A 27,191-nucleotide genomic window follows, 5' to 3' on the forward strand; every position below is an offset into this window, starting at 1 on the left:
CTTGGCCAAGAGCTAATACTGTTGCCTCAATGACAGTCAGCTCTGTGGTTAAGAGAACACTGATGTGACCTGCTGTATCTTTAAAGTTTGAGCTGCTAAAGCAGTGCCACCCACCCCACCCAGGACTGTCACAGACAGCAACCAAGAGCATAGTCAGCATGCAGGAAATACAAAAAATTCTCCTGTTCAGGTACAGAAGTGGCCTTGTGACCTAAAAATCCACTTCTGTGCACAGCACAACGTGCAAAGCATGGGGAGGAGAGGCAGGGGAGAGAAACCTCCTGCTTGGGCTGGTGGGGAAGGGGAGCAGTAGAGAGCATTCACCCAAGAGAATATCCTCCTGGAGCCACAGCTGGAATGCAAGAGTGGGTCTGCCTGTTCTGGGGAGAGATCTGCAACCTCGAGATGCATTTTTTTCCCCCCTTGTGCCTGTGGAACTTGTGTATAAGCTGCTTGTTTTGTTTCCCTCACTGTGTTGGCAGCCATGGCAGGCTTCAGTAGGGACAGGGTTTGTGCTGAGCCTGCCAGACCTGTTGCCAGCCGGGTGCTGTGGGAAAGCACAGCCTGATTTTAGCTGCTACCCCCACTGCCACCAGGCATGTCTCTGCTGCTGCGGGGACCCTGGCAGGTGGCCCTGTGCGTCCTGCACATAGCCCTGGGTTACTGCCTGCCAGCCGGCCCTGCTCCTGTGGTTGCTTCCCTGGGCCTGGGGGAGACCGCGGCCGCCCCCCGCACCGGGGGCTGTGGGGCTGCTGCCGCCACCTGCGGCACATCTGCCCGGGGGGGCGCTGTCTCCAGCTGTAGGCACAACGGGGTGGATCCAGCTGCGGACACATCTGCCCCGTCGGGGCCGGCGTTTCCGAGGGCCCGGGCGGTGCGGCTGGGGACGGAGTGCGGGGTGTCGCCTCCAGCTGTGGCCGCATCTGTCCTGCAGCTGTCGCCGGGGGCCACAGGAAGGAGCCCCCGGGCTGCATCCCCCCGCTCCCTCCCCGGCGGCAGGTATGTCCCTCCCCGCCAGCACCGCCAGCATCCCCCTCCCTTCTTCCCTGCCTCCCTCCCTCCCGCCCGCCCTCCGCCTGCATGGAGAGAGCCACGGAATGGCGGAGCGAGAGAAAGGAGCCGCATCCCCGCCCGCCTCCTCCCCCTTCCTGGGGCTGCACCTCGCATCGCCCCCCAATTTCAGGTACCAGCCGCCCCCTCACCCCGGGACCCCCGCGGGGCTGCCCCTGCCCGCCTTCCCGGGCAGCGCTCCCCATCTGCTGCAGCCCCCCGCCCTGCCGGGCCCCCGCCTCGTCCAGGGCTTCTGCCTCCTCCCCACCAAACCCTTCGGCCACCCACCCCACCCCACCGTCCCTTCAACCCCCCAGCCCCAGCACCACTGAACCCCCACCACATACATCACTCCAGGCCCCCCATCACTACTTCAGCCCACCCACCCCGTATGTTGCTTCAGCCCCCCCCCATGCTGGCCCTCACCCTATGTGCCATTGCAGCTCCTGCCAGCCCCATGTCCCCCTCCAAATCCCCCAGCCTCATTACCTGCCTTGTCTTCTCTTCAAACATCTCTTCCTCATGAAAAAAAAAAAAAAGCTTAATCTTTCTCCCCACTGCTAAGAAAGCCTTTTTCTAGCCCTTTCCTAGAAATCCCAGGTGCTCCCTCTTCCTTCCCACCCCTGTGAAACAGGAACCCCAGTGAGATGGTGTGAGAGTGCCAGAATTGATCCTCTTGGCAATACCAAGTGCTTCCATCGATTTGGGATGCAGGGGGCTCCCTCTCCTCCGAAACCCAGTGACGCTGCTCACAGGGACTTCCAATGGCAGAGGCCAGGCCACGGACAGCCGGAGGTGCTGACCTGCAGGGCCAGGGGCTTTGCAGCCTCTGGTGACCCTCAAAAGCAGCTCTGGGATGGGAGGGGACATGGGTGGGTAAGGAAGCTCTGCTGCTGACCGTGGGTGCTGTGCCCAGCGTTGTTCGCTTGCCATCTAGGGGAGGCTCGCTGCTTCTGGCGCCCGTGCCGTCATCAGCCATTGCTCTCTGCTTGCCTCTGACACCCAGGGGTGCTGCAGGGCAGCTGGCTGAGAAGGAGGGATCAGTACCAGCTGCTTTGTGTGGTGAGATTTTGGGGAGGAGGGGCTGGTCCACACTTGGGGCTGAGCTCTTGTGTGCCTCTGGCAGGTCCCAGCCCCTGTGGCTCGGGGGCCAGCGGGTCCATGTGAGGAAGTAAGCAGGTGCAGTCAAGCTGTGGTGCTGTTCAGGCAATTTACCCCTGCAGGGCTCCTCTGCTCCTGGAGCCCCTTTGCCAGGTGGCTCCAGGGCTTCAGCAGCCGCCTCGTATTGCAGCACTGCCTGCGAGAGCTGCTGGGAGCTGTTGCAACATGGCTGGGTAAACCCTGCAAATCAAGCGATTAAATGCTGCCTCTGGAAATGTCCAACATGGAGAAGGGGCTTGGCCACCGAGTCAGGGGCTGGAGGCTGAGCTGCCAAGCAGCTCCGGACCTATAAGAGGGTCTGGCTCACCACCTGATGCTGTCCTGGATGCAGTGTCTGTCCCCTGGGCACCCTCCTCCTCCCCAGCAAACAGTAACACTCTGGGAAAGGAGAATGAGTTGCTGCTTCTTGCTGTGCCTCAGACCTTTGGAAACGGAGCCCGGTGCCCTGCCAGCCTGCCCCAGGGAAGAACCTACCTCCACTGGGGAGGCTGTGCAGCCAGATGGAGAGCTGGGGTGTTCAGGCAGGAACATGAGTTCTTCCCCAGGTGCTGAGCTTGTGGTGTGTGATATGAAGCAGAAGGAGATGCTAATGAGGTACCTGAGACTGGGCCAGGGTCTGGCAGGCCAGTGGTGACACTGAGGTGGGGAGCGGCATGCAAGGAGGGAGGCCTGTTTGAAACATTTCTGAGCTAGATGATGTGGCACAGATTGGGCTGTGCCTGTCCCAGGTGCTCTGTCCCCACCATGGGTGCTCAGCAAGGGGATATCCCTTGCAGCTCAGCTGGAGCTGGTAGCAATGAGCATGGTTTAGGGTGAGGGATCATCCTGTGGATGACAGTGGGATCCTGTGGGAGCCCTGCCCTCTCCCCAGCTTGCTGCTTACAAGACAGAGTATTTCAGCTCTCCGGTACATGCACCTGCTCTTCTAGTTCCCTGAACAGCAACGCACCGGTTCAACTGTTAGGTGATCAGGTGGCTTGAATCAAGAGAGAACTTGGTGCTGGCCAGCATGTGGCCCGATGGGCAGGGGTCTGAAGCTCTGGTGGCCAGAGATGGTGATCTGGCAGGTCCCCATTGCTGTTGATGGTTTAATGTTATCTGAGAAGAGATGGGAAGAGAAGGATGCTTAGGTGAACCCTCCTTTAGCCAGGAGGTGGCTGCTCACCGTGACAAGAACAGCATTTTAGGAGACAGCAATAAAAAAGTTCTCACCCAGCCTCCCTGTTGTTCCTTAAAGCTCCCAAAACCTTGCAGCTGGGGCTGCACCCCACCAGAGCTCCTTAGCATCTGTCCCTGGGACACCGTGTTGCAGTTCCTTACCCTGCCAAGATTTGCCAGTGCTTTAGGCCAGACTTTTCTGTAAGGGGCTCTCTGGCCCCTCTCTGGGAGTGGGTGTCCCTCTGCCCAGTATAAGAGGGAGCAGGGAGAACCAGCACAACAGGGGTGCAGCTGGGTGCAGGGCCCTGCAGCGCTCACTGTGCTGCCTGCCCCACTGCTCCCCGACTATGGCTCTGATGGAACTGGGACCTGCAGGATCAGTGACTGATCTCTATCTCCTTCTGGTTTCCCCAGTCCATCTAGCTGCTGGGTCAGGAAGGCTCCTGGGGGAGGAGACACTTAAGGAGTTTTTGCACAGGTCAGGAGACAGGAGGAAACTGTTCTGCTCCTCGGGGAGCCTAGCGGAAATCACAGACCTTTCCCGTGCTGTTCCCAGGGCCTCAGGAGGGGAGGAGGTCTCCAGGGGAAGGACCCCTCCATCTTTTGGGGAAGTTCAAGAAAGCAGCTTCAGGCTGAGGCAAAAATCAATTCCAGCTTTATGGGTTGTTTTATGTGTCTGCCATGCTCACTGTAGCCGTTGGAAGAGCCTTTCTGGAGGTGATGAGCTGGGCATCAGAGTGGGACTACCTGTCTTCTTGTGATGGGAGACAAAAGGGATGTCTTCTTGATGGAGGGAGAGAGAGGCACCTTCTCCTCTGTTTAACTAAAAAGGTCTCTGTGGCTAGTAAGACAGTACTAATTTTCCCACAGATGGTGGTTACAGTACTTCCACACAGGAATGGCTGGGAGGAGAGTGTCAGGGTACAGCCCAGGGAGCCGGGCTCATTGGAGCCCTCAGCTCCATCACAGTGTGCTGCCCTGGCCAAGTCCCTGCATGGGAAGCCCTGCGCGGCAGTGGTGGGCTGGGAGGTGATGCTAAAATCCCCTATTCCCTGGCAGGGGATGGAGTCAAGGGAGGTGCAGTAGCCAGGCTTGATGATAAGGCTGTTATTGGGATTGCAATCAAGTTGCTCCTGCTAAGGGCAGGTAACAGCTGCCTCCACTCATGCACCCACATATGCCCCCTCACTTGCAGATCCCTGTCCTGAGTTTATCAGTTCTCATGCACTCAGCAGGGCTGCCAGCATCCAGGAGTCTCTCAGCTCATCCTTCAGAAGAGGATGTAACATGTAACCTCCTCAGATGCAGGGTTTGCCCACCCTTGTGGTCAGGGGCAAGCCCCATGTACCTGCGACACCATGATGCCTGCCCACAGCAGCGCACAGGTGGCACCCGTGCCTCTGCTGCTGCCGCTGGGGAGGGAACATGGCCAAAATACCTGCGTAGACCCTGCTCAGACTTTTACAGTCCATGTTAGAGCTGAGGGGACTCAGAGCTGTTTCATTTTTCTTGTATTTTTAGTCCCTTTAAGAAGCAAGAAAGGAAGGCAGGGGTGTTTCCAGCACAGGGAGCTGGGGGATAATTGAGAGGCTTCCTTGTATCTCCTAGGAAGTCCTGAAGCATCCACGTGAGAGGAGGAAAGGGCGGGAGTAATACGGTGAAAGAGATTTCTTTATTCATTGCAACAAGTAAGGAGGTTTTAAGCAGACAAGGTGCCTCCAGGCAGAGCTGGTAGGGAAGATGGAGCCCTGGATACCATTATCGGGGATCTGAGAGACGATGAACATGAGCGGCATTTTCCAGTGGCACGGCACTGGTGGGGTGAGAGCCAGCAACCGGCTAGCTCAGTGGAGAGCTCCAGGCCACCTGGTGAGCTGGACTCCTGTGCACATCATGCACCTTAATCCAGCCAGGGATGAAGCTGGGTCCCAAGCAGCTGGCAGTGCCAGTCAGGTTGGTGGAAACACACCTGTCACTTACAGCCCCTGAGCTGGAGGGCCAAGGAGAGCTCCTGGGGTGGGTGCCAGAGTGGGGCAGCAGGGCAGCACTGTGACGGGCAGTAGTGAGCTGTGACACCCCTGGGTGCCAGAGCAGTGTATGTGCAGCTGGTGGGGAGGGGGATGTCCTGTCCCCATCTCAAAATTAGGGTGGGCACCTCTTTCCCAGGGCTGATTTGGCTCCATCCCGATGGGACAAGGGGCAAACAGCTCCACAGAGGCTCATGGTCTGTGGGATGTCAGTGTGTAGCAAATGGGTCCGAGAGGAAGTGGGTGATGGAGGTTTGTCCAAGGCCACTGTGCCAACAGTTTGTTGGCAATACCTGGCAGCCCCTCCTGGGAAAGGCTCCTATTTATTTTGGCAGCAGAAGAGGGGCGGAAGATGGCAGAGCATCTCACCAGGTATTTCTCTGGCCCTTAACAAGGTTAGAGGTTGGGGAAGCTCAGGGGTGGCCCTGCCTGAGGCAGAAACAGGGCGGTGGGTTCAGTGGGGGCAGACGGGAGCAGCTGCTCCACACCGGCCAGGCTTGCCCTTTGGCAAATGTGCTCCTCTTGCATCCCTTCAGTTGGGGAATGCAGCCGGCCGTGATGCCAGTCCCACTGTGCTGGAAACACTCTGACCTTTGTGTCGGTGAGCAGCCCCGCTCTACCTGGTGAGAAGCCGGACGAATGATCTCGTCTCCCACAGCAGGACACAGAGGGGCAGAGCTGCCCATGCCTGGCTCAGCCAGTGATGCTGCAAGGGCAGGAGGAGAAGGCCAGGTGGTGCAGGCATCCGTGCCGGGGTAACCAGATCCCCATGCCCGCTGCAGGTGCTGGGGAGCGGGTGCTGGAGCAGGACCAGGAGCCGGGCTGGCTGGCTGGCAGGCGGAGGCAGTCAGCATCCCCGGCAGAGTGCAGGGACTTGGCACTGGCTCAGCTGGGGAGGTTATTTTTTTTTTTTTCCCCCTCCAGGACAGCTGATTCCATCTATTTTTAATGAGCTTCCCCAGGTTGCGCAGTGAGGAGACAGAGCAGCGCCGGCAGCCACAGACTGCGCTGGGGCAGGCAGAGGGGCAGCGGGTGCCTGGGGCTCAGCAGTCACCTCCTTCACTCTTCTTCAGCCCAGGCCCAGGGATCTTTTTTGGGGTGGGAGTGTGTCCCCCAGGGAAGGGGGGTCTTCCTCAATGCAGCTGCCTCTGAAAATGGAGTCGAGCACCGAGGAGGAGCACTGGCTGGAAGATCAGTGGGAGAAATGGTAGGAAACCGGCCGGGCCTTGCGGGGGGAGGTTGTCCCCACGGGTGTGCAGGGGGACAAGGAGCAGCCCCTCACCCGTGGGCTCATCGCCCTTCTCCGTGAGCGGTGGCCACAGGACAGGAGCAAACTTGGCACCCAGTCAAGCCTAAAGTTTTCCCGGCTGCGCTGGGAGCTGCGTGGCAGCTGGGCACCGGAGCAACAAAGGCGCTGGCCACATCCTGCCACGCACCGGCATCTGCAGGCAGGGATGGTGCTGGAGAACTGCGCATCATGTCCCTGTCCCTGAGAGCATGGGCAGGGCTGACTGTCCCCATCCTGGAGCTGGGGGCACTGCCACCCACCCCAGCTGCTCCTGCAGCGCTGGGGAGCCCCTACCAGCCCCTCAACAATGTTATGCCTCTTGCCAGGACCCCACAGCAGCTGCTGCACTCCCCTGCCGAGCATTAGCAGCTGATGGTGTCCCACCCTGGCGACCCATGTAACCGGAGAAGAAATCGATTTGTACTTTGAAGGCTCGTCATGAGCCTCCTGCTCCGCATTCCCTCCCTCCATGGGCAGCAGCAGCAGACAGGGGGGGAGGTTCTGAAGGCTGCATATGTGCCCCCCTGATGCATTTTGTAGAGGCTGCCCCCATGGGCACAGCTGTTCCCAGCCACATCGCCCCTGGAGCCCACCACTGGCATGGTCCTCAGAAACATGGAGAGAAGATGCTCCTTCCCCCCTGGGCTTCTCCTGGGGACCGGGACAAGGGAGGTATTGCCCCTCCATAGCACTGGCATGGTGCCACTGCAAGGGAGGAGCCCCAAGGAGTGTGCATGATGCTTTAAGCAAGGGTAGGAGCTCTGCAGGTCACAAAACACCTTTCCCCTTCCTTCCCTGATGGTGAGGGCCAAGCCAGAGCAGGGTGCTGGGCTCAGCATGGCACCTCCACTGAAGCATCTCCCAGCCCGAGGAGCTGGGAGCAAATGGGAGCAGCAGCACCCATGGTCACTCCAGATAAACTCGGGAGTCTGAGTTGGTTGGCAGAGGACTTTTGACCTGGGCTCTTTTATTTACCTCTATGGTAATGAATAAGTGGGAGGAGAATCATGGTACCACCATGGAGAAATATTTTAGCACACAGAAGCCAGAAGTGTCTTGCTGTCCCCCAGGGACACAATCAAGCATGCAAGGAGCCTGCTCATCAGTGCATTTCCAAGCACTAAAAGGATATCTCTGTAAACTTCTTGAAGGGGTATAATGAGCCTGTGGGGCTGGCAGCCCTAAGGGACTCCTGAGGCCATGCAGGCAGGCTCTGCACTCCTGGTGGCTGCGGGGATACCCACAGTCACCTCGAGGAGTGAATTTGGTGCAGAGGGAAATAACTGCCCTCTCTTACTGCAAGCAGCTGGGCTGGGACATTCCTCGCAGCCATGGCTGGGAGGTTGTCATGCCACAGCCAGTGGGTCTGTGATGCTTGCAAGGTCTGTGGGTGTTGATGTGGTCACCCATCCCAGTGGGGCCATCCTCCAGCTGTGCCTTGCCAGGACCCCCAGCATTTCCCTCCCTGTAACTCCAACCTTTGCCCTGCTGGGTGTCTGTGCCCAGCTGGGACAACTCCAGAGTCTAACCTGGGATGAGGGGAGCCAAACTTCCTGGGATCACCTGGCTGTGCTGTCCGTCCTGTCCTCTCCTAATCTGCGTGTCCCTGCTGGCTTTGGTCAGGCAGGGGCTGGTTTGAGGCACACTCCTCCTGCCTCCCGCAGCTGCAGACCATGCCAAGCCCAGATGTTTGGTGGGGACAGACCCGTCCCCTCCAGAAGGACCCCCATTCCCAGTCTTCCTCCCCAGTCAAGACCAAGAAAGCCTCACCTTGGGGTGGGTGGTGCTGGTCCCTGCCTGCAGGCAGCACCACCCTGCACCCTCCTGCCTTCTCTGTGAGTGACCACATCATCTCCACTCCCTCCAGGCTCACCCATGACATCAGCCTTGAGGAGTTTGAGGATGAAGACCTCTCTGAGATCACCGATGAGTGTGGAATTAGCCTGCACTGCAAGGAGAGCCTGGCCACCCGGGTAAGTGCAATGGGGATAAGGATGGAGACGGGGATGGGCAGAGAGTGACAGTGGGGTTGGTGGGACTGTCAGCTCCCATGGAGGACCACAAGGTCCCCATGCCAGCAATGCTTCCTCAGCATTACCACTGCCATGATCTCAATTCCCTCTGCTCAACAGTGCCTTCTTGTCACTGGGGCACAGCACAGACCCTTTCTGAGCCAGCCAAACTGAAGGGACAAAAAGGCATCTCAAAGCTGGTGCCTTTTGGTCCACACTGCTGGAAGGGTTTGAGTTTGTTCCTCAGGGATGAGCCTAAGGGTTTGGGCATGGCTGCAGACTTCCCCCTCATTTGAGCAGGATGGCCAGCAAGCCCCTGGCACCCAATGGTCATCCTTGGAAAGCAAAGACATGTGTGAGGTGGCACCAAGGGTCCTTTACAGGACCTGCTCCTTGCCTCCATGTGCATCCCTGGCCATGGAGGTGCAGCTGGGCTGGCATGGTGAGAGCCCTCCTCTGCTTACCCAGGGCATTACTTCTGGCTTGTCAGCTGCCTTGGGCATTTTGGAAGTGGAGCAAGCATGAGGCCTGGCATGCTGGTGAAACTGGATGGAGGAAGAGGTTCCAGCCCCAGCAGGCAGCAGGTGAAATAATGGGAGCCATGAAGCCTGTGCAGATTCTGCAGGCAGGTCCCATCCACCTCAATCACCCCAGAGCACTCTGTGGAGGCCCTGACGCGGTTCACACCGCTATCTGAACTGCATGAGAAGGCCACAGGGGCAGAAATATGGAGATAAACTGAGAATTACACTTGATTTGGAATTATGCAGGGAGCCTGCATTTTGCCAATGTGTTTCATGCTAAAGGGATGCAGATTCTGGAGGAGCAATCAAATGGTTTGAGAATCATTTCATCTCTCAGGAGAAATATTTTCTCTGCAAAACTGATAAAGACCCAGTGAGGAGAGGAAAGGGAAAGGAATTGCTTGCAGATTTAAAATTAGAAAATGAGTTTGTGGTGTTGGGAATCCCTTGCTGCAGGCAGGAGGGTACAGACAGACCTCATCCCTGAGAGGTGGAGGTGTTCTGCTGGGCTCCTTTGTCTAATTCAGGACCTTCCCAGCAGAAATTTGGCTGCTGCTCCACGTCTCTGCTCTGGTCACAGCCTCCTCCTGCTCCGGGATGTTATGGCCAGGGCAGGACAGGGAGAATCCCGGGCTCATGGGCTATGCACACAAAAGGAAGAAGGGATAATGCTGGAGGCAAAACCAAAGGCAAACCCAGTGCTGGGTGTCCATGAGGACACAGCCACAGCAAGGGCAGAGCGTTGGTTAATCCTCCTGCCTGCAATAGGTGAGGAAGGCTGGGGCTGTGGGTGCATTGCTGGATGCTTCCCATTAGCTGCCACCGTTATCTTCTGCTTATAGCATCACTGGGCTCTTAGGACAATATTTCTTCTTTCTTCACAGAGTGCCAGGCCTTAGCTGTGGTTTGGTAGGCAGAGAATAAGGAGGTGAGGGTACTTGCAGCTCAACTGCTGCAGCTCTTCCTTGAGGGTAAGGAAAAATAAACTGTTTTGCCATTTAAAACAGTTAACTGAGGGGTTTCTGCATCCCTGTGTCATAATGCAGAGACCTGATCCTTGGCAGAGGGTTTTCTTGGGTTTCAGCAGTGAGCCTCGCGCCTTTCCCAGGGACAGATCAGAGCTGCTCTGCACCAACACTGGGTGCACTGAGAGTCTGCTGGGGTGGAAGGGAGATGCATGGCTGCCCCCAGGCAAGCAATGTGCTATTCATAGACACTGCAAAGGAAGAAGCATACCACACTCAGAAAAAATGCCTACTAAAAATATGTCCAAATGGTTTATATGGGACATGGAGGATTGCCTGAGGAGCAGAACTGAAAGCGGTGACAACAATGGTGGTGAGAGGGGCTTTTCAATCCCAAATATCGAAGGCAAGAGCCAGGGAGCTTTCAAACCCAATTGCCATCCAGAGTAAGCTTGGGGCGACAGGGTTGCAGGATCCGTCTGATGGAAGCAGCCAGGCCCAGAGGGAGCAGCTTGGCCGGGTCTGCACGCAGCGCAGGGGCCAGCAAATCAGTAATGACCCGCAGCCAGCATCACCGAGCTAATTGCATCACGTGGGGACGGCTGGCTTGGCAAGTCAGCCTGACGCTGGGGCCAGGGCCAGGGGGGCCGTGCACTGATGCCCTGCCCATGGCGAGCTCCCGGTGCCAATGGTGCAGAGCTCCTGTGGTACACAGAATGGAAGGCTGGCCCTGGATAGCGAAAGCCTGGTGACAGAGCGAGGGATGCAGGGTGAGAGCAAGCTGCCAGATCACCAGAGCAAAGAGCAATGGGGAAAGGAGAAACAGAAGCTCTGGGGAGGCGGCGAGCTGCGGGACTGGGGGCATCCAGCTGCTCCAAGCTTCCTAACTGGGCAATGAGTCTCCTGAGAGATGGGAAGACACCATACCTGCCCCAGCAGCGAGCAGGAGAGCACTGGGAAGGACCGAGGGGACAAGCCCTGCCAGAGGGCTGGAGGCGGCAGTTGCTGGATGGGGATATCTGGTGACCTTGGCAAGGTGGCGGCTCCAGACAGAGCCACTTGGCAGCAAAACCCTGTGGCAGGAATGGGCAGCTAGTGTGGAGGTCAACACCCAAACAGAGGTGGGGTTTGGGTTTTTTTCAGTCCTGATTAAATGGAGATGACTTCATCGTGGACTATTTTAGCGGCTTTCCAGAAGTAGTGGCTTAGACAGAAACTGCAAGGAAGCGTAGACTGATGTTTGTGTGAGAAGGAACTCTATACAATGACGAGGACTGCATCTCATGGATGGGAGACCTTGTACCAAGAATGAGAAATGTTCCCAAATGTGGCTGAAGCACCCCTTAATTTCAACAAGAAGTCTCGGGTGAATTAAAACCAGGAGCGAAGCGAGGGGTGGGCTGAGGAGAACGCTTGGCAGAGGAGTGGAGCTGCCTCAGGGCTGCTGAACTCAGAGCGGGAGCGGGGATCACCAAGTCATGGGATGTCACCCCTACCTCACAAATGGCAGCTGGCTCCAGTGGGGCAGTCAGGCATTTTGAGAGGAACAGTTCCTACAGAAGCGTCGGGCCTTTGAGTTTGATCTTGGTTTAGTGGCTTGGAAATCTGGGGTGACGATCCTTGGTTTCAGCAAGATGGATCCCAGTAAACAATCAGGTTGTGGTTAATAAAGGCTCAGTGCCTCATTTGTATTCCAGGAGCTGCAGAAAATAGTTAACGCAGAAATGAAAAGAAAAAATATTACCTTTATTGGAAATACCTCTGAGAGCAAGACCAAGTGCCCAAAGCAAAAAATCAGAAATAGGGCTGTGCTGAGCCTTTGTCATCTGCATGAAAAGACCTGAAGCAGCCATGAAGACGCAGATATGTGGAGGAAACAAACAAACAAACAAACACCCCACAAGCAAAAAACCCGCTTTGGTTTTCCAGCATAATAAGACTGCTGGAAATGCTTGGCTTCCTCTTGATGTTCACTGTCACTGGCCCAGCATGCTGCTCGCCCCTGGGAGGCCAGCTGGACCCACGGCAAAGAGGAAAGCAGCTGCAACGACCCAGCCAGCCTGCTGATGTGTGGGTGGCATGGAGCCAGCTGCATGGGCTGGGAGCGAAGGACACAGCAGCAAGGCGGCTGCTGTGTCCGGGTGGCTTTTCAGAGCCTGTCCCGTGAAGCTGCCGCTGTGATCCATCGCCAGCTGCAGCTGCAACAGGCTGGGAGCAGAGAGGCTTCTCCTGGTGCTTTGAAGATGGGAGCAGAACAGTCACAGATGGTGGTAGGGAGAGGGGACACAGTTGCTCGATCTGCTTGGTGAGTCCCTTTTGCTTCCCCATGCTTATAAAATTTTTTTTTCCCAGCTAAAGGTTTTGTTACTCCTCCTCTGACAGGGAAGGCTGGAGCAGTGAGGGAGCAGGAAAGAGACTTTCACCTGGCCTTAGGTTACAGGAACTTGTTTCCAGAGGACTCCCGAGGCAGCCTGTTCTGGTGAGGCATTGTCCTTCCAGTTAGAAAGGCTGCCCAACACCTAGTCCTTACCCTTGCTTTGCAGATCATGGCAGGTCCTACTCAGATGGTAAGGTGATCTATTGCTGTGTGGTTTCAGAATCACTTTGTTGTGCTACAGGCCATTAATAAGTATCTGCAGTTGGTTGTAGCTTCCTCCTAGCTATTGAATCTGGAAAGGTGTATCCCTCTTAGGGCACACATTTCTTCAAAACAGGTACTGTTTTGTTTTTCTGCATCCTTCTGGGACTTTTCCTTCTCTGTGAGTTTTCCGAGTGATGACTACAGGATTATTGAGGCAGCATCATTAGCAGTCTAGGTTGAATGTCACGAGTTGACTCAAACACACCTATCTTAGCTAGGTACAGTCTATTTAGCTAGCATTTCCTCCCTCTTTTTTTTTTCCTTTGCCTCTGTTTCTTTGTTAAAATCCATGTGGTTTGCCACAAGCAAACAGTGTGACCTGCCACAGAAACACAGAACTTGTTGTATGAAGGCTAACATTAAAAACAAGGGAGTTAAACATTTAAAGCCCTGAAAGGTTTTGTTGGGTTTTGTTGGCAGTGCTCCTCCAGGTGCTCATCTTGTGCCTGCCAGAACTGCAGCAGGGGCAGTGGGATGAAATGTCACCCATGAGAGGGGTCAAACACTGCCTGCAGCAGGCAGAGCCCTGCCTGTGCTGGTTTTACTCCAACAGTTCAGGAGCTGGTAGCAGTGAGAGCTCTTGGAGGAGCTGCCAGAGCTGCTGGGGCTGTTTCTTCTCACATGGTTCAAGGGACATCTTCCGTGCAGCCGGACACACAGATAGCATCAGCTGCAAAAACATGCCCTACTCCACCACTGCCCACTGACGAGCTTTCCAGTCACCACAAACAGCTGATAACATGGGGAATTCAACTCGCTAATGCCAAGTCACAGACTTTATTGCTGGTCACAGCAAACTGTGCATGTGCAAGCCCCAGTTGCTGTAACAAAGGTGCCTTGGGAAGGAAACCACTGACCTTTAAACACCTGCAGCTGTGGGGGGACATTGGTTCCTCTTTGTCCAGCAGCACACCCACGGGAGCATCCATTCCTTGCAGCCCTCGTGGGCCGTGGTGCCCACCTTGCTCCAAGGGTGCATGGGGAAGGAGTAGAGTGGCCCCCAGCCAGAGCACAGCCACCACCAGCGGGTGACTGGGGAGCTAAGGCCAAGCTGACAGCTCATCGGGCATCCCTTCTGCATGGCTTTGTGTCCTGATATGTACAAATGCAGGGTGTATGAGAAGAGGCTTGTTCAGGATAAGGAAGCCAAGGGGAACGTAACTGCCATCCTCAGCTGCCTAATGCATATTACGGGGAAGAAGGAACCTGACTCGTCTCAGAGCTGTGCAGAGAAAATGTCAACCCCATAGAGAGAAAACGTAGCAGTAGTGCAGCACTGGCACTAGTTCCCAAGGCAGCGATGGGTTTTCCATCCATGAGAATATTCAAATGCAACAGGCAAGGCCCCAAGTGACCTGCTCCAGGAAGTGGTTGGACCAAACCTCCAAACAAAATCATTGTGTGGTTGTATGAATACCAGAATAGCAACCAAGAAAGGGCACAGTCTGCCTTGGGAGGAAGAATCATAGGACAGCCCAGGTTGGAAGGGACCTTGAAAGATCATCTGGTCCAACCTTTTGTGGGGAAGGGAGCCTCGATGAGATTATCTAGCAACCTGTCCAGTCATGTCATGAAAACCTCCAGCAAATGGGGACTCTATGCATCCCTGGGGAGGTTGTTCCAGTGAATGATTGATCTCACTGTAAAAAAATGTCCTTGTTATGCTGAGATGAAACCTGGGCGTGCACATTTGTGCCTCTCTTGGTGAATGTGATGGTTACACGTACCCACAGGCACCTGCCGGGAATGAGGTGCTGGGGGTGTCCCATCACGGGGGGGCGGCGAACAAGGACGGATGCTGCCCCGGGTCTGCCTGGGGAGGCGGAGAGGGGGTGCGGGGCTCCCCGGCTGCGGGAATAACATCCCTGCCCCTTTAAAAGGAAGAGGCCGCCCGGTGCCGATGCGGCTGCACCGGCCCCCCCTTCCCCGGCCCCGGCGGGAGGCGCGGCGGCTGCGGGCCCGCCCGCTCTCCCGGTGGCCTGATCGCGGCCGCTAATCCCGGCAGGGCCATGTGAGCCGGCCGGGCGGCGGGGCCCGGGCGGCGGGCGGCGGCGAGGCCAGCCGGCTGCAGGCGGAGATGCTCCAGCTCGACCTCATCGACGCGGCGGGGGACGCGCCGGCCGAGGAGCAGACGGCGCCCGAGCCGCTGCAGAAAGAACCCCCGGCTGGGACCACGGATGTCTACAGGCCGAAGAGACCCACAACTCTCAACCTCTTCCCGCAGGTGCCTCGCAGCCAGGTGAGGCCGAGCCGGGGGGGCTCGGGGAGAGCGGGCCGGGGAGTCCGGGTCGGAGGAGGGATGCTCCCGCTGCTGGGGGCTTTTGTCTCGGAGGGATGGAGGGAGAGAGAGAGAGAGATGGCGGGGCTCAGCTCGAGGGATGGCGGGGAAAGGTTCCGTTGTCCCTCCCCGCCGGGAGGGACACCCTCCGGGGATCCCTCGCCCACGGCCGCCCGCATCCCCGGCCCGCGCGCGGCGTAGGCTCGGTCCTTACTGCGGAGCCGGAGGGAGCGGTCTGCGGGCCCGAGGGCGACACGGGGACGTGCTCATTCCCTGTCGTGCCACCCCTTTCACTGCCGAGCCCCTGCAGGCTGTGTCCCCTGCCCAGGCTCTGCGCTCAGTGGGGGTGGTTATTGGGGCTTAGGGGCCCGGTGGGTCCTTCTTCCAGCCCTTCTGTCTAGGTGGAGAGGAAACAGGCCAGGAAGGGGCAACAATGTGGCAGGGCTGAGCTGTACCCCCAGCAGAGCCTGTGGGGCAGTGGCAAGGTGGGGGAGCAGGGAAGGGACCCTGTAGGGATGGAGAACAAATGAGGCATGGTGTACCTAATGCATGAATGAGCCATCACGGGACAGGGCACCACGCCACAGGGATGGTGAGCCCAGTGCTGGTACCGCTGGACAACAGCTGGCTGGGCTCCAGACCAGGCCAGAGCAGCAACAGCCTTGGGGCAGCATGGTGACATCAGGTGCCTTGTGCCTAGTGGTGGGGACTCAGTGGCCACCATTCCTGAGAAATGGCGCCCGGCAACAGAAGCATTAATGTCAGCATCCCATGCAAAATTTGAGAGACAGAATGGCAACGCCCAAAATGGTGGCTGGGAGGATGAGGAGCTTCTGTTGTCTTGCTCGTGCTCAGATTTTGTACAAGGTTGTGGATGGTTTTCCCCAAGACTGCCCACCCCAGGCAGATCTGGAGTTGCTGTCATCCCTGGGGCAGGCAACATTTCGGTGCCCTGTATGCTGACCCCCTAAGCAGTGTCCAGAGTCCCTTTGCCCTGTCTCTCCTGCAAACTTCACAAACCTGTGCAAGGTGCGCACCACATGGGGCTATTTTTGCCATGCTACCGCATTCAGCCATGCCTTCTGACCAGTAGGAGGATTTTCATCGTGGTGACATTCAGCTGAGGAGTATGAAGTGAGAGGCAGGTGTCCCTGTGGGTGACAGATGGGGAGTAGTTGGAGCTGGGTGTCACCAGCCCAGCACCAGCAGCTGGTGCCAGCTCTGTGCCTGAGGCCATGGGTGTGAGGAGGAGGATGGCACAGAGCCAGGATGGGTGCCCGCAGGGCAGCTGGCACCAGGGACAAAAGCAGCAGGGCTGGGGAGGCGGGGGGAGCCCCACCAAGCATAATGGACAAGGGGACAGCACCAGCCTTGTCCTACACTGCACGGGGACCCTGAGGAGAAAGTGGCACGTGGCAGCCACATCCAGCTGGTCCTAACCAGTGTCCAGGGGTAGCAGCAGTACTGTGGAGAGCAATTTGGTGGGAAGGGATTGTTGCACAGACAGTGGGCTGGGGAGAGGGAGCTGATGGTCACCTTGAAGAGGGATGCTGGAGGTTGTGGGGCCACAGGCATAGCCATAGCTGGAGGTGGGGGCTTTGCTGCAGCTGGCAGCAGGAGCCTGGAGCCAGCGGGGCTGGGGTCACAGGGCTGGCGTAGCACTGTTGGTGGCATCTAGCAAGAGGCAGGAGAAGTGCCAGAGGCAGGCTGGCTACAGGGTGCTTGGCATGCCTGTTCTGGGCACCTACCTCTAGCCAAAGGCAGTTTTTCCCTGCCCACATGCGGTGCCCTGAAGAGAGGACAGGGTGCATGGCATCCCTTGGGGACTGGCCTTGGAGATCTGCCTCCAGCTGAGCCAAACTGTCCTGCACCCTCCTTGCCTGCCCAGCTCCCTGCTCCTGCAGGTGGTTAGAAGAGACCATGGCTGTGTGTCCTCTCTGAGATGCTCAGCTAGGGCACTGAGCTGCCCTCCCGTGCCTCCAGCCTCCACATGCTGGGCAAGGTGTGCATGGGCAGGGCATGAGGCCACCCTCTGCTCCAGCTTCTTGCAGGGCCAGGAGCTGGCTCAGGGATGTCACAGTTGCTGCTGGGCTCCCTGTGATCATCAACCCGGGCAGGTGGCCTGGACATGGTGAGAGGAACATCCCCAGCTTCTCAGAGGGGAAGAAATAGCTGCAGGGACTGTCTAAGTTCGTCCTCTAAGACCTTATGAGTGTCTCTCCCACCTGGCTGGGCATTACAGACCTCAGAGCGCCCTGGCCCTGTGGGATGAGTGGACTTGGTAGGCTCTGCCTGCTGGGTTGCTGCCTCCTGTCCTGGTCCAGGCAACCCGGCTGGCTCATGTGCTGGCCCCGTGGCACTTTACGCGCAGGGTTTGTCACTACAGCAGCTTGCCTGGCCCGCATCCCAGCCCATTGTGTCCCTGGGAAAGGCAAATGGGGTGCACCATTGTTTGCCTTGGCACAGGAGGGGATGGCAGGGGCCATGCTGGAAGGTCATTGAAGTCCTGTGGTGGGGCTCTCTCCACTCCCCACATGGAGGCAGAGATCTGACAGCCATGATTCAGCAGCAACATGGTGGAGTTTCAGGGCAAAGGCTTGCATCATGTTGGTGGGGAAGCAAAGCAAAGTCGGGGAAGCTCCTGCACTGCTGGTAATAGCTGCAAGTTGGTGATAAGGCCATGAGAAAATCCAGAGAGTCCCAGCTGGGCTTAGTACTTGAGCAAAAACTAAAGGTGTGGAAAATGCCACTGCTGCAGCTGGGGGAGAAACACCCGGTGCCCCAGAGGAGGGGCTGGGGGTGGGCAGCCAGGGAGAACATGGAGGTGAAGGGGAGGATGAGGACTGGGGCTGGGGCTGTGGCAGGTGGGATGTCATGCTCTGCAGAGGTGGGCAGGGAGGACTTGTCCCCTGTCTGCAGGAGGGTTCTCATTAGAGGGGACCTGGTGCCCTTTGGTCCCCAAGTCTCACAGTGGAGCTGAGCTTGTGTTTCCCTGTGCACACGAGTGTGCACACGCATGGCCCATGGCCAGCCACCCAGGGCAGGCAGGACACAGCACCCACCGAAACTCCCCCAAGCATGGGCAGCACGGGCGGCCCGATCCTGCCTCACCTCTCTAGATTATTTGGATTGACATCTGCTGGTGGACTATATATATATATATGTATAAAAATATATATGTATATATATGTATGTGCATGTGTGTGTGCATGTATAGATACATATCAATACACACATATGTGTGTGTATGTGCATACCCCTATATATACCCAGCATGGATGACTCCAGTAGCAGGTATCAGTCCGTCTAGTAGCTGGCTCCCAGCTGTGCTGCAGCACATCCCCTGGCCCTTAGGACTTCCCCCCTTAATAACATTAGGTGGTTTGAAGGTGAGCAGGGCCAGAGGGATCAGAGCAAAGCATACTCACCTAGCCCAGGTGGGCTCCAGTCAGGCTTAGGCCTTGAATATTTTGGCTTGGGACCATCCAGCCACAGCCATGGTCTTCTGTGTCTGAGTTTCCCAGGGGCGGATGAGTGCAGCCATCCAGGCCAGGCATCTGCCTCCCTCCCCACTGGCTCGTTGCCCGCGCTGCTTCAGCTGCCACACCAGCTCTTGCAGCAGCAGCATGGCGAGATGTGGGGCTCTCAGGGGGTCCCCCTGAGCACCACGTGCCCAGGCAAGGGGAGAGCCAAGCGGAGTGCTGCAGACCCACAAAGGGATGTGTGCTGCCATCGCTGTGCCATGTGCTGTTTACTGTTTGGGCTACAAGGCGGCTTTGTTCTTCTCCTCAGGACACTCTGAATAACAACTCTCTGGGGAAAAAGCACAGCTGGCAGGAGCGGGTGTCCCGGTCATCATCCCCTCTGAAAACAGGTGAGTTCTTGGGCTGCTGGCCAGGGGCAGCTCCTTGCACCTTTTCATGGCTCTCAGGAGTAACTCCCCTGGCCAGACCCTGGGGCAAGTGGTGCCAGAGCAGAAGACAGGAGAAAACGTCCCAGGTGGAGGCAAGGCATGTCCTGCTTGAGTCTGGTGGCATCCTTGGCCCCATTCATCACTTGGGAGCATCCCCCTCTGTGGGGTTCTCAGTGCTGCTCTCCTTCCCCTCCAGGTGAGCAGACCCCTCCCCATGACCACGTTTGCCTGAGTGATGAGGTCAATCACCAAAACAGCACAACCTCCACCAAAGACCGAGGCACGTCCACGGAGAGCCCATGCCGGCGCACAGCTGCCACTCAGATGGCACCCGCCTGCGTCACCTCATCCCGGCCACCGGAAAAGCACCAGGCCACCAGCCGGCCCCCACCACACGGTGCCAGTGTGGTGGTGGTAACATCGAGGGGCCCCGAGGCCCATCGGGACCGCATCCGATACCAGACAGACGTGAGGCTGGAGGCCACAGAAGAGATCTACCTGACACCTGTGCAGAAGAACTCAGATCCCCTGGAGACTGACAAGCCGTTTCTGTCTCAGTCCAGTGAGAATCGCATGTCCATCAGCTCTGACATTGACACCTCCGGCTATTCGGCCCTGGCAGGGAAAACCAACCCCTCCATCAGCGAGGAGGATGAGGTGCTGGACTATATGTCCTCCCCCGACAAGACAAACCTGCCCAGGGCCTCCTGCGGTGGCGGGAGTGGTGGCTCTCGGCCAGGGCACAACCTTCAGAGAGCATCGGTGAGTTCGGACACCAGCGCCCTTTCCTACGACTCAGTCAAGTACACGCTGGTGGTGGATGAGAACGTGCAGCTGGAGTTGGTCAGCCTCAAGCAGTGCTACTCAGGCTACAGTGATGAGAGTGACTCAGCCACTGTCTATGACAACTGTGTCTCCTCGCCCTACGAGTCGGCCATTGGTGAGGAGTATGAGGAGGATGCACTGAAGCGTGACTCAGTCTGCCTCTCGGAGGACTCCACCCCAGAGGCGGACATCCACTTCTCCAAGAAGTTTCTCAACGTCTTCATGAGTGGCCGGGCACGCTCCTCAAGTGAGTGCTGGGTACCGGGGGGGGTGGGCTGGTGGCTGCTGACCAGGCAGCCCTGCTTGTCCCTGGTACAAGGCTGAGGGTGTGCTCTGTAGATGGAAAGCCACCAGCAGACACCAGCCACAGCTCTGCTTGCCACAGCCTGTGGCTTTTTTCCTGGTGGCCAGGGAGGCATGGGGGGACCTGGAAAAGCCTTGTGAGCTGCAGGCAAAGGTGGCCGGAGCCATTTCAGGCTGCTTTTTTGGTTAGACTGACGTATGGCCATGATGATGAAGAGGCTGGGTGGTCTTGCAGAGGGACAGCATCCCTCCTGCAGTGTGTCACCCCTCCCCAAGCCTGAAGAAGTACTGTGGCTGGTGGCATGCCCCACCAGGCAGGGCTTCCCATGGCATGGCCAGTTCCACAGTGCTGGTGACTGTCACAGCTGCGTGGGTTGGTGCAGGGAGGTCGTGGTCCCAGTGGGGACCAGTGGGCACCAGTGCAGCAGCTCTAGCCATGCCTTCCTTTCCTGTGGTACCATGTGGCTTCATCTCAGCCGAGCCATCCCCCAGGAGCCTCAGCAGCCTGCCCAGCCCCTGTCCTTCCCTTGCCTGTGGTGCTGACTCCTCAATGCTGAGATGTCACCCTCTGCCTTTATCCCCAGGTGCTGAGTCCTTTGGGTTGTTCTCCTGCATGATCAACGGGGAGGAGCAGGAGCAGACCCACCGGGCTGTCTTTAGGTGAGCCTGCAAGCGCAAGTGGTATACCAAGCCTCTTGCAGGGGAAAGCTGGTGTGGCCCTGCCATCATGACGGGGCCAGCCCAAACTCCAGTGTTTCCAGCTTTTGGGAAGCCCTGGGGACCAAACCGTTGCCCGTAGTTTGTGCCCTGTCCAGGCTGCTGCAGGTGCAAGACATCTGAGGGCAGCTGGGTGTTCTCTGAGGAGCAGCATGGGCGGTGCAATAGGGAGACCTCTGCCCTAGGTGCCAGGATACTGCCACCTTTTGAGTCTAAACCTGCTCAGGTGCTTTATTCAGCATCTAAGCTCCCCATGGCTAATTACACCTGCCAGGGTACTGCCTGCCTGGGTGGGCGGTGGGTTTTGCATTCTCCCCCCAGCAGCGTACTGGCGAGAAGGCCGCCGGTGCTGCTGGCCAGCTGGGTGCTAGTGACTCCATGCCCAGGTTTGTTCCTCGCCATGCGGATGAGCTGGAGCTGGAGGTGGATGACCCACTGCTGGTAGAGGTGCAGGCAGAAGATTATTGGTATGAAGCCTACAACATGCGGACGGGTGACCGGGGCATTTTTCCTGCCTACTACGCTATTGAAGTCACCAAGGAGCCAGACCACGTAACAGGTATGACATCTCTGCGTGAAGCCTGCTAGTGTCCCCCATTGTGTGTTCACCTCCTCTCTGCTGAGCAGAGCCTGGCGCTGAGCAGGCGGACTTAAGGAGGACCAAGCTGGGCACCTGGCAGGGAGTGATGGGCAGCTTCTGGTGTGATACTGGGAGCTGGTATCTAGAGCTGCAGGGAGCCTTCATGGGCGGGGAAGCAGGCAGGGGAGGGAATATGGAGCAGGGAGGTGGATCTCGGCCCATGTTCCCTGTCACTGGAGATGGTCCCCACTACATGCTCTCTCTTCCAGCTCTGGCCAAGAGCAGTGACTGGGTGGACCAGTTTCGGGTGAAGTTCCTTGGTTCGGTGCAAGTTCCTTATCACAAGGGGAACGATGTGCTGTGCGCAGCTATGCAGAAGGTAACATCCCACCCCAGCCCTGGGAGCAGAAGCACTGGCTCCCGGCAGCAGGGCAGAGCCTCAGTGGGAAGGGAAAGGGAAAGGGAAAGGGAAAGGGAAAGGGAAGGGAAGGGAAGGGAAGGGAAGGGAAGGGAAGGGAAGGGAAGGGAAGGGAAGGGAAGGGAAGGGAAGGGAAGGGAAGGGAAGGGAAGGGAAGGGAAGGGAAGGGAAGGGAAGGGAAGGGAAGGGAAGGGAAGGGAAGGGAAGGGAAGGGGTGAATCATCATCACTGCTCACAAGTGCTGGGGCTTTGTCTCTATGTCTTCCCCCCCAGATTGCCACCACGCGCCGCCTCACTGTGCACTTTAACCCACCCTCCAGCTGTGTCCTGGAGATCAGCGTGCGTGGGGTCAAGATTGCTGTGAAAGCTGATGACTCCAAGGAGAACAGCAAGGTAGCACCCTGCTCCCTGCTTGTCTTGTCCCTTCTGTGGCTGCTGACTCCTGCCCCCTGTGCTACAGGCCATGTTTGCATATGAGAATGGAGGATCTCCACCCATCTAAGAGTGTGAGAAACACCATCGATGGGGTTGTAGACTCACCATCAGGGTCCCTGTGCCTCACAGGATCCTAGCTTTGGGCTGTACTGCTGGCTGATGCCCTTGCAACTGCCAAGCACATCACTGTGCGGGGATGCTGTGAGCTGAGCTGTGCTGGTAGTCTGTCAGCTGCTCCTAAACCTTTCTGCTACTATTTTGAGTGGTGTGATCCAGATCTGCCCTGTAATCTCTTTAGCTGGTTATGGCAGGTTGCTGATTAGTGTTCTGCGTAAGTAGCCTAGCAAAGCACGGCCAGATGCTGGGCAGAGCCAAGTGAGGGCTTTGCAACAAGCCTGGGAAACCTCCTCTGCAGCTGGGGTCTAGTTTATGGCCATGGGTGCTGTGGCAGGGGGCTGGGCTGGCATTGCTACAAATCTTGCCAGTATCTAGAAGATGCCATCAACTTGGTTGATCTTTAAACTTGTATAAATATGTTCTCATTTCTGGCTGGGAGCTTTCAAACACTCAGGCTTGAATGGCTTGTTTAGTTATACATTCACCTTCTATCTGCTGCTGTTTTGGAGAACCTTCTTAGCAAGGGAGAAGGGCTGTGTGTGCTGGGCAAACAGCAGCACTGACACCCAGCCAAAGCACAGCCTAACCCTGGGCCTCCAGGGAAACCCGCTGGAGCTGCTGGAGGTAGAGGCAGCCAGGGTAGGAGCCAGCACGGCTGCCTGCAAGATCACCCTGGGTGCAGGTGCTTGGACCTGCCCTGAAACTGCTGCTGATTGCAACCCAGGGTCAGGCTCCGGTTTATTTCACCTCTGAGTTCAAGTGCTTATTTCCAGGGGACAGAGACCAGCTGTCCCACAGGGGCGGTGGGGAGGAAAGCTTTGATGGTTCTTCTCTCTCTCCCCCAGGTAAACAAGTGTAGCCATTTTTTCCAGCTGAAGAACATTTCCTTTTGTGGGTACCATCCAAAGAACAACAAGTGAGTAGTAAGGCAGTGCAGGGTGGCTCTCAGTGGCAGCAGGGAGGCTTCACTGCCTTCCTGTTCCCTGGGTGCGGCAGGGCTGGGAAGGGGAAGGGGAGGCTTCCCAGCATCCTGGTCCTGAGGGCTGCCCTTCCCCCGTGAGCCCAACACTGTAGCTTTGTGCAAGAGCAACAATTGGATGGGAATTAATCCCAGCTCTGAGCATGGGCCATGGGAACTGGTGGCCACTGGGTTTTGGTGGGGGGGAGAGGGCATGCAGGTCCCAGACCCCTGTGCCTGCTTGCCTGTCAGTCCAGTCTCACCCACTCTCTCCACCTGCAGATATTTTGGATTCATCACCAAGCATCCTGCTGACCACAGATTTGCCTGTCATGTCTTTGTCTCAGAGGAGTCCACGAAGCCTCTGGCAGAGTCAGTAGGGTGAGTCCTGGCTGAACAGGGAGGGAAGCATTTGCTCCCAAAGGGCAGGAGGAAGGCGGCAGCCAGGCTGAATCCTGCCATCTCCCCACACGTGTGGGGTTTGGATCCAGCCCCAGGCTGGCACCTCTTCCCTCAAGTGAGAGGTTTGGGTTGAGAGCCAGGGCTGACAGGGTTATGGGCAGCGTATTCCCGACAGCCCTGGAACAAGGCCCGGTGCAAGGCTTTGCAGGCAGATGGCTGAAAGTCATGCACTAAGCGGGGAGGGAGACCCTGCAGCTCTGATGGCAGCTCTGGGTGCTGTCGCAGCTGAGCTGGGCATGGGGGGGTGAGGAGTCAAACTGCCAGTGGGGCAGGGAGCAAGGGTGAAAAGGGAAGCGGGGCTCTATAAACGCCTCGCTGGGAAAATGCTGCTCAGCTTTGCCTGGTGCTGTGTTGCAGGAGAGCTTTTCAGCAATTCTACAAGGAGTATGTGGAGTACACGTGCCCCACGGAGGACATCTACCTGGAGTAGGGGCTGGCACAGGCACCTCCTGCATAGCCAGGGCTGCCACCTCGCCCCTTCCCCCTGTCGTGCATGGACAAGAGCTGCTTTGAGCCTGGAGGAGGAGCAGGCCTGGGGCAGGGCTCCCCAGGGCATGGAGCATCATCTTTTTTCATGACTCCCTTTCCTCGGGCTGGGGGACATGGGGGTGGGGGGTGGCTGGACAAATTGTGTTTATTGAACAAAATACTCTTAGTTTATTTTATGGGAGAAGCACCCACTAGGTGCCCCTGCCTGTGAGCGGTGGTGGGGTAGGCAGCAGTGTGCTCAGGCCCTTTCCTGCTGCAGGCTGGGGTGACAGCATCTCCTCCTTGTGATCATGGCCCAGCTTCCCGTCACACCCCTCTGAGGTGACTTTTAATGCAGTGGCAGAGTCGGACTCTCGCAGTATGAAGACAGGGCAGCTACAGCAAACAAGACCCATATGCTACTTCCAGCCTGGGAGATGCACTTGCCCTGGCTGGGCATCGCCTCCTGGGCATCGCCTCCTGGCCAGGCCCTGGGGACAGGGCTGCTGGGCAGGGATGACAGAGGGAGCCCCAGTGTCTCCTCTGCCAGAGCCAGCACAAGGATGAGCTGAGACAGCTCACCCCTGCCTCTGCCCCCATCCCCATTCCTCCCCTTTTGTATCTGTGCCCTGGGGAGAAAAAATTTCCCCCCCGTACCTCCCTGCAGTAACTACACCCTCAGAAGGGGAGCTTTTTCTGCGCCTTTCCCCCTCTCCCCCCAGCTGTGGGAGGCAGGGGCAGGGCTGGGCCACCCCAGAGTTGTGGGGCTCAGCCACTGTGCAGAGTTGCGTGGGTGCCTGCCAGCAGCAGGGCAGGGAAGGGCTACAGCCTGCAGGGAGCCAGTTCAAGGCAGAAGAGTCTCCTGGTCCCTGTGGCCAGCAGTCTCTGTGCTTCAGCTGGATCTGCTGTGATGGCAACAACTATTAAATATGATGGTTCATGGAGCATGGCTGCTGTGCTTTTGTCCCATTGCAGTGGGTTTGGGCCCTAGCTTGCTCCTTCCCTTGGGACCCAAGAAGAGCTGGAGTTTCTTGGGTTTGGTCCTGCAGGCCAGAGATCATTGTATGCTGATCAGAAAGAGACCTTCAGAGGTCATCTGCTCCAGTCCCCACCCAAAGCAGAGTTTACCCTTAAACCCACCCACCCCACACCTACGCTGTCCTGCAGCTGTCTGGGGTGGTCCCCGAGGCCAGGCTGCGGTGGGCACAGGGACACAGTGTCTCACAGGCGGGCATCGTAGTAGTATTCCAGCAAATCAAGCTCATCGCGTTTGCTTTTGCCAGCTCTGTGCAGCCCCACTGGTCGCTCCCAGGCCACCTTGGTCCTCAAGCGAGGCTGCTTGGGCTTGATGCCATAATCTGCAGGTAAAGCAGAGAAGCTGGGCTCAGCCATGGGCTACCTATGAGGCTGGAGACAACTGCCCACCTGGAGGGATGAGTGCATGGAAAGTGGCAAGGAGAAAGCTGTACCGTCCACCAGGCCAAAGTGTTGCTGTGGAAGCTCCAAGGGAGCAGAGAAGTCCTCAGGAACTGAGTAGCTGCCTCTGTGGAGGAAAACCAGGGGTGGGAGTGAGCTGAGACCCTACAGTGCTCACCCACACTGGCATAACAGCTCCCACATGCTGTTTGTCTTCACCCAGCCCAGCCAGCTCTCAAGGGTTTGGTACCCTGGGGTACCTCAGCAGGTACGAGAGCAGCAAGAAGGTGGAGGAAGAGGGAAGTGCCATCACCTCTGTGGCAGGGGCTGTGGCAGGGCAACCCCCAGTAGCAGGGCAAGCAGCAGGAGCCAGCACCGCATGGTGCACCCTGGCGAAGGCTCCGCAGTGAGGTCACAGACACCCCGGTGTCCCTGAACACCAGCTGCGTTGGACAGGGCACAGGTCCCTGCTCAGGCGCTGCTGCCACAGCCTCTGGTACATGGACTTCTAGTCCTGGGCTGCCTGGCCGTGCCCAGGCCTCACCAGCTGCTCACAGACCCCCAGCACTGGTACACATCCCTCCCATGCAACCAAAGCTCCATGGCTGTGTCCCTGTGCCTCAACACCACCCTTTGCCTCCCTCTCAACCCCTCCAAAAGCAAACCCCTTCATCTCAGTGTCTCCCTGTCACCAGAAGTAAACCCTCCAACACTTTCCAGACATCACAGCCTTCAGCCTCTTTCCCTAAAAGCCCAAACGAAGGGATCAGAGTCCCTCACTCATGGCTCTTGCCCACTGCCACTGCTGCATTACAGGGCATGGCTGCCAGTGGGGTGGCACCAGAGAGTGTGCACATTGACAAAGTCCCTGCTGTCCCCAACTATGGTGGCCTGCTATGGAAGGTTGTGGGGGGAACTACATCCATTATTCCAGGTGCTGAGGCAAGGCCGTGCATGACCACTGCACCCCGAGTCCCTCAAGGATGGGTCAGGCAGGAACGCTCCTGCCACCCACACCTGGCACTTTCCAGCTTCCAACCTCTGCAAAGGACTGGCAGCTGCCTGTGGGGCAACCCAGTGCCACAAGCTGGCTACCCCTTTGTCCTGGCCAGGGGAGCCTCCACAGCAGCCCACTGAGCACTGATGCCTCACCTGTCCCCCAGTTAGCAGAGCAGACACAAAAGGATGGCCATGGATGTCCAGGTCTCTCCTGGGCCCTTCATTAAGTGCAGCATAACAGTATTTGCTAAATTAATCTTTTCATTTCTCCTCTGCCCTTGGCCGAGCCCCGAAGCACTGGCTGGCAGCCATTCTGCAAACCCTCGTAGCACATATCAGACGCTAGGAAAGCAACCAGGCACCTGGAGTTACAGTCACCAGCTGAGCAACATGTGGAACCCCACCTGACCCAGGCCAGAGAAAAAGGCTCTAAGTGAGAGTGTATCCCAGGGTAGATAACTGCAAAAGCTGCTTTC

General features: G+C 57.5%; 2 protein-coding genes across 4 annotated transcripts; one reads left to right on the forward strand and one right to left on the reverse strand.

The window, feature by feature from the left end:
- Positions 1-583: 583 nt before the first annotated feature.
- On the forward strand, positions 584-25,244 carry MAPK8IP1 (mitogen-activated protein kinase 8 interacting protein 1). Of its 3 annotated transcripts, none has more exons than XM_065064630.1 (12): positions 584-999; positions 8,552-8,657; positions 14,832-15,065; positions 18,897-18,978; positions 19,214-20,089; positions 20,730-20,805; positions 21,249-21,421; positions 21,712-21,821; positions 22,134-22,253; positions 23,258-23,328; positions 23,653-23,751; positions 24,190-25,244. In XM_065064630.1, exons 1-12 carry the CDS (start codon positions 599-601, stop codon positions 24,260-24,262), a joined length of 2,421 nt encoding a protein of 806 aa, XP_064920702.1. In that variant the 5' UTR covers positions 584-598; the 3' UTR covers positions 24,263-25,244. The 3 variants fall into 3 exon arrangements, with proteins under 3 accessions (XP_064920702.1, XP_064920703.1, XP_064920704.1); XM_065064631.1 differs by having other exon boundaries at positions 868-1,183; XM_065064632.1 differs by lacking the exon at positions 584-999 and adding an exon at positions 6,518-6,603.
- FREY1 (Frey regulator of sperm-oocyte fusion 1) lies at positions 25,111-27,044 on the reverse strand. The gene is made up of 4 exons (XM_021287185.2): positions 26,030-27,044; positions 25,770-25,843; positions 25,456-25,658; positions 25,111-25,343 (listed from the first exon to the last, which is right to left on the reverse strand). Exons 1-3 carry the CDS (start codon positions 26,095-26,097, stop codon positions 25,522-25,524), a joined length of 279 nt encoding a protein of 92 aa, XP_021142860.2. The 5' UTR covers positions 26,098-27,044; the 3' UTR covers positions 25,111-25,343; positions 25,456-25,521.
- Between the last annotated feature and the right edge of the window lie 147 nt (positions 27,045-27,191).

This window comes from Columba livia, chromosome 5, assembly GCF_036013475.1.
Source record: "Columba livia isolate bColLiv1 breed racing homer chromosome 5, bColLiv1.pat.W.v2, whole genome shotgun sequence".
Taxonomy (NCBI): Eukaryota; Metazoa; Chordata; class Aves; order Columbiformes; family Columbidae; genus Columba; species Columba livia.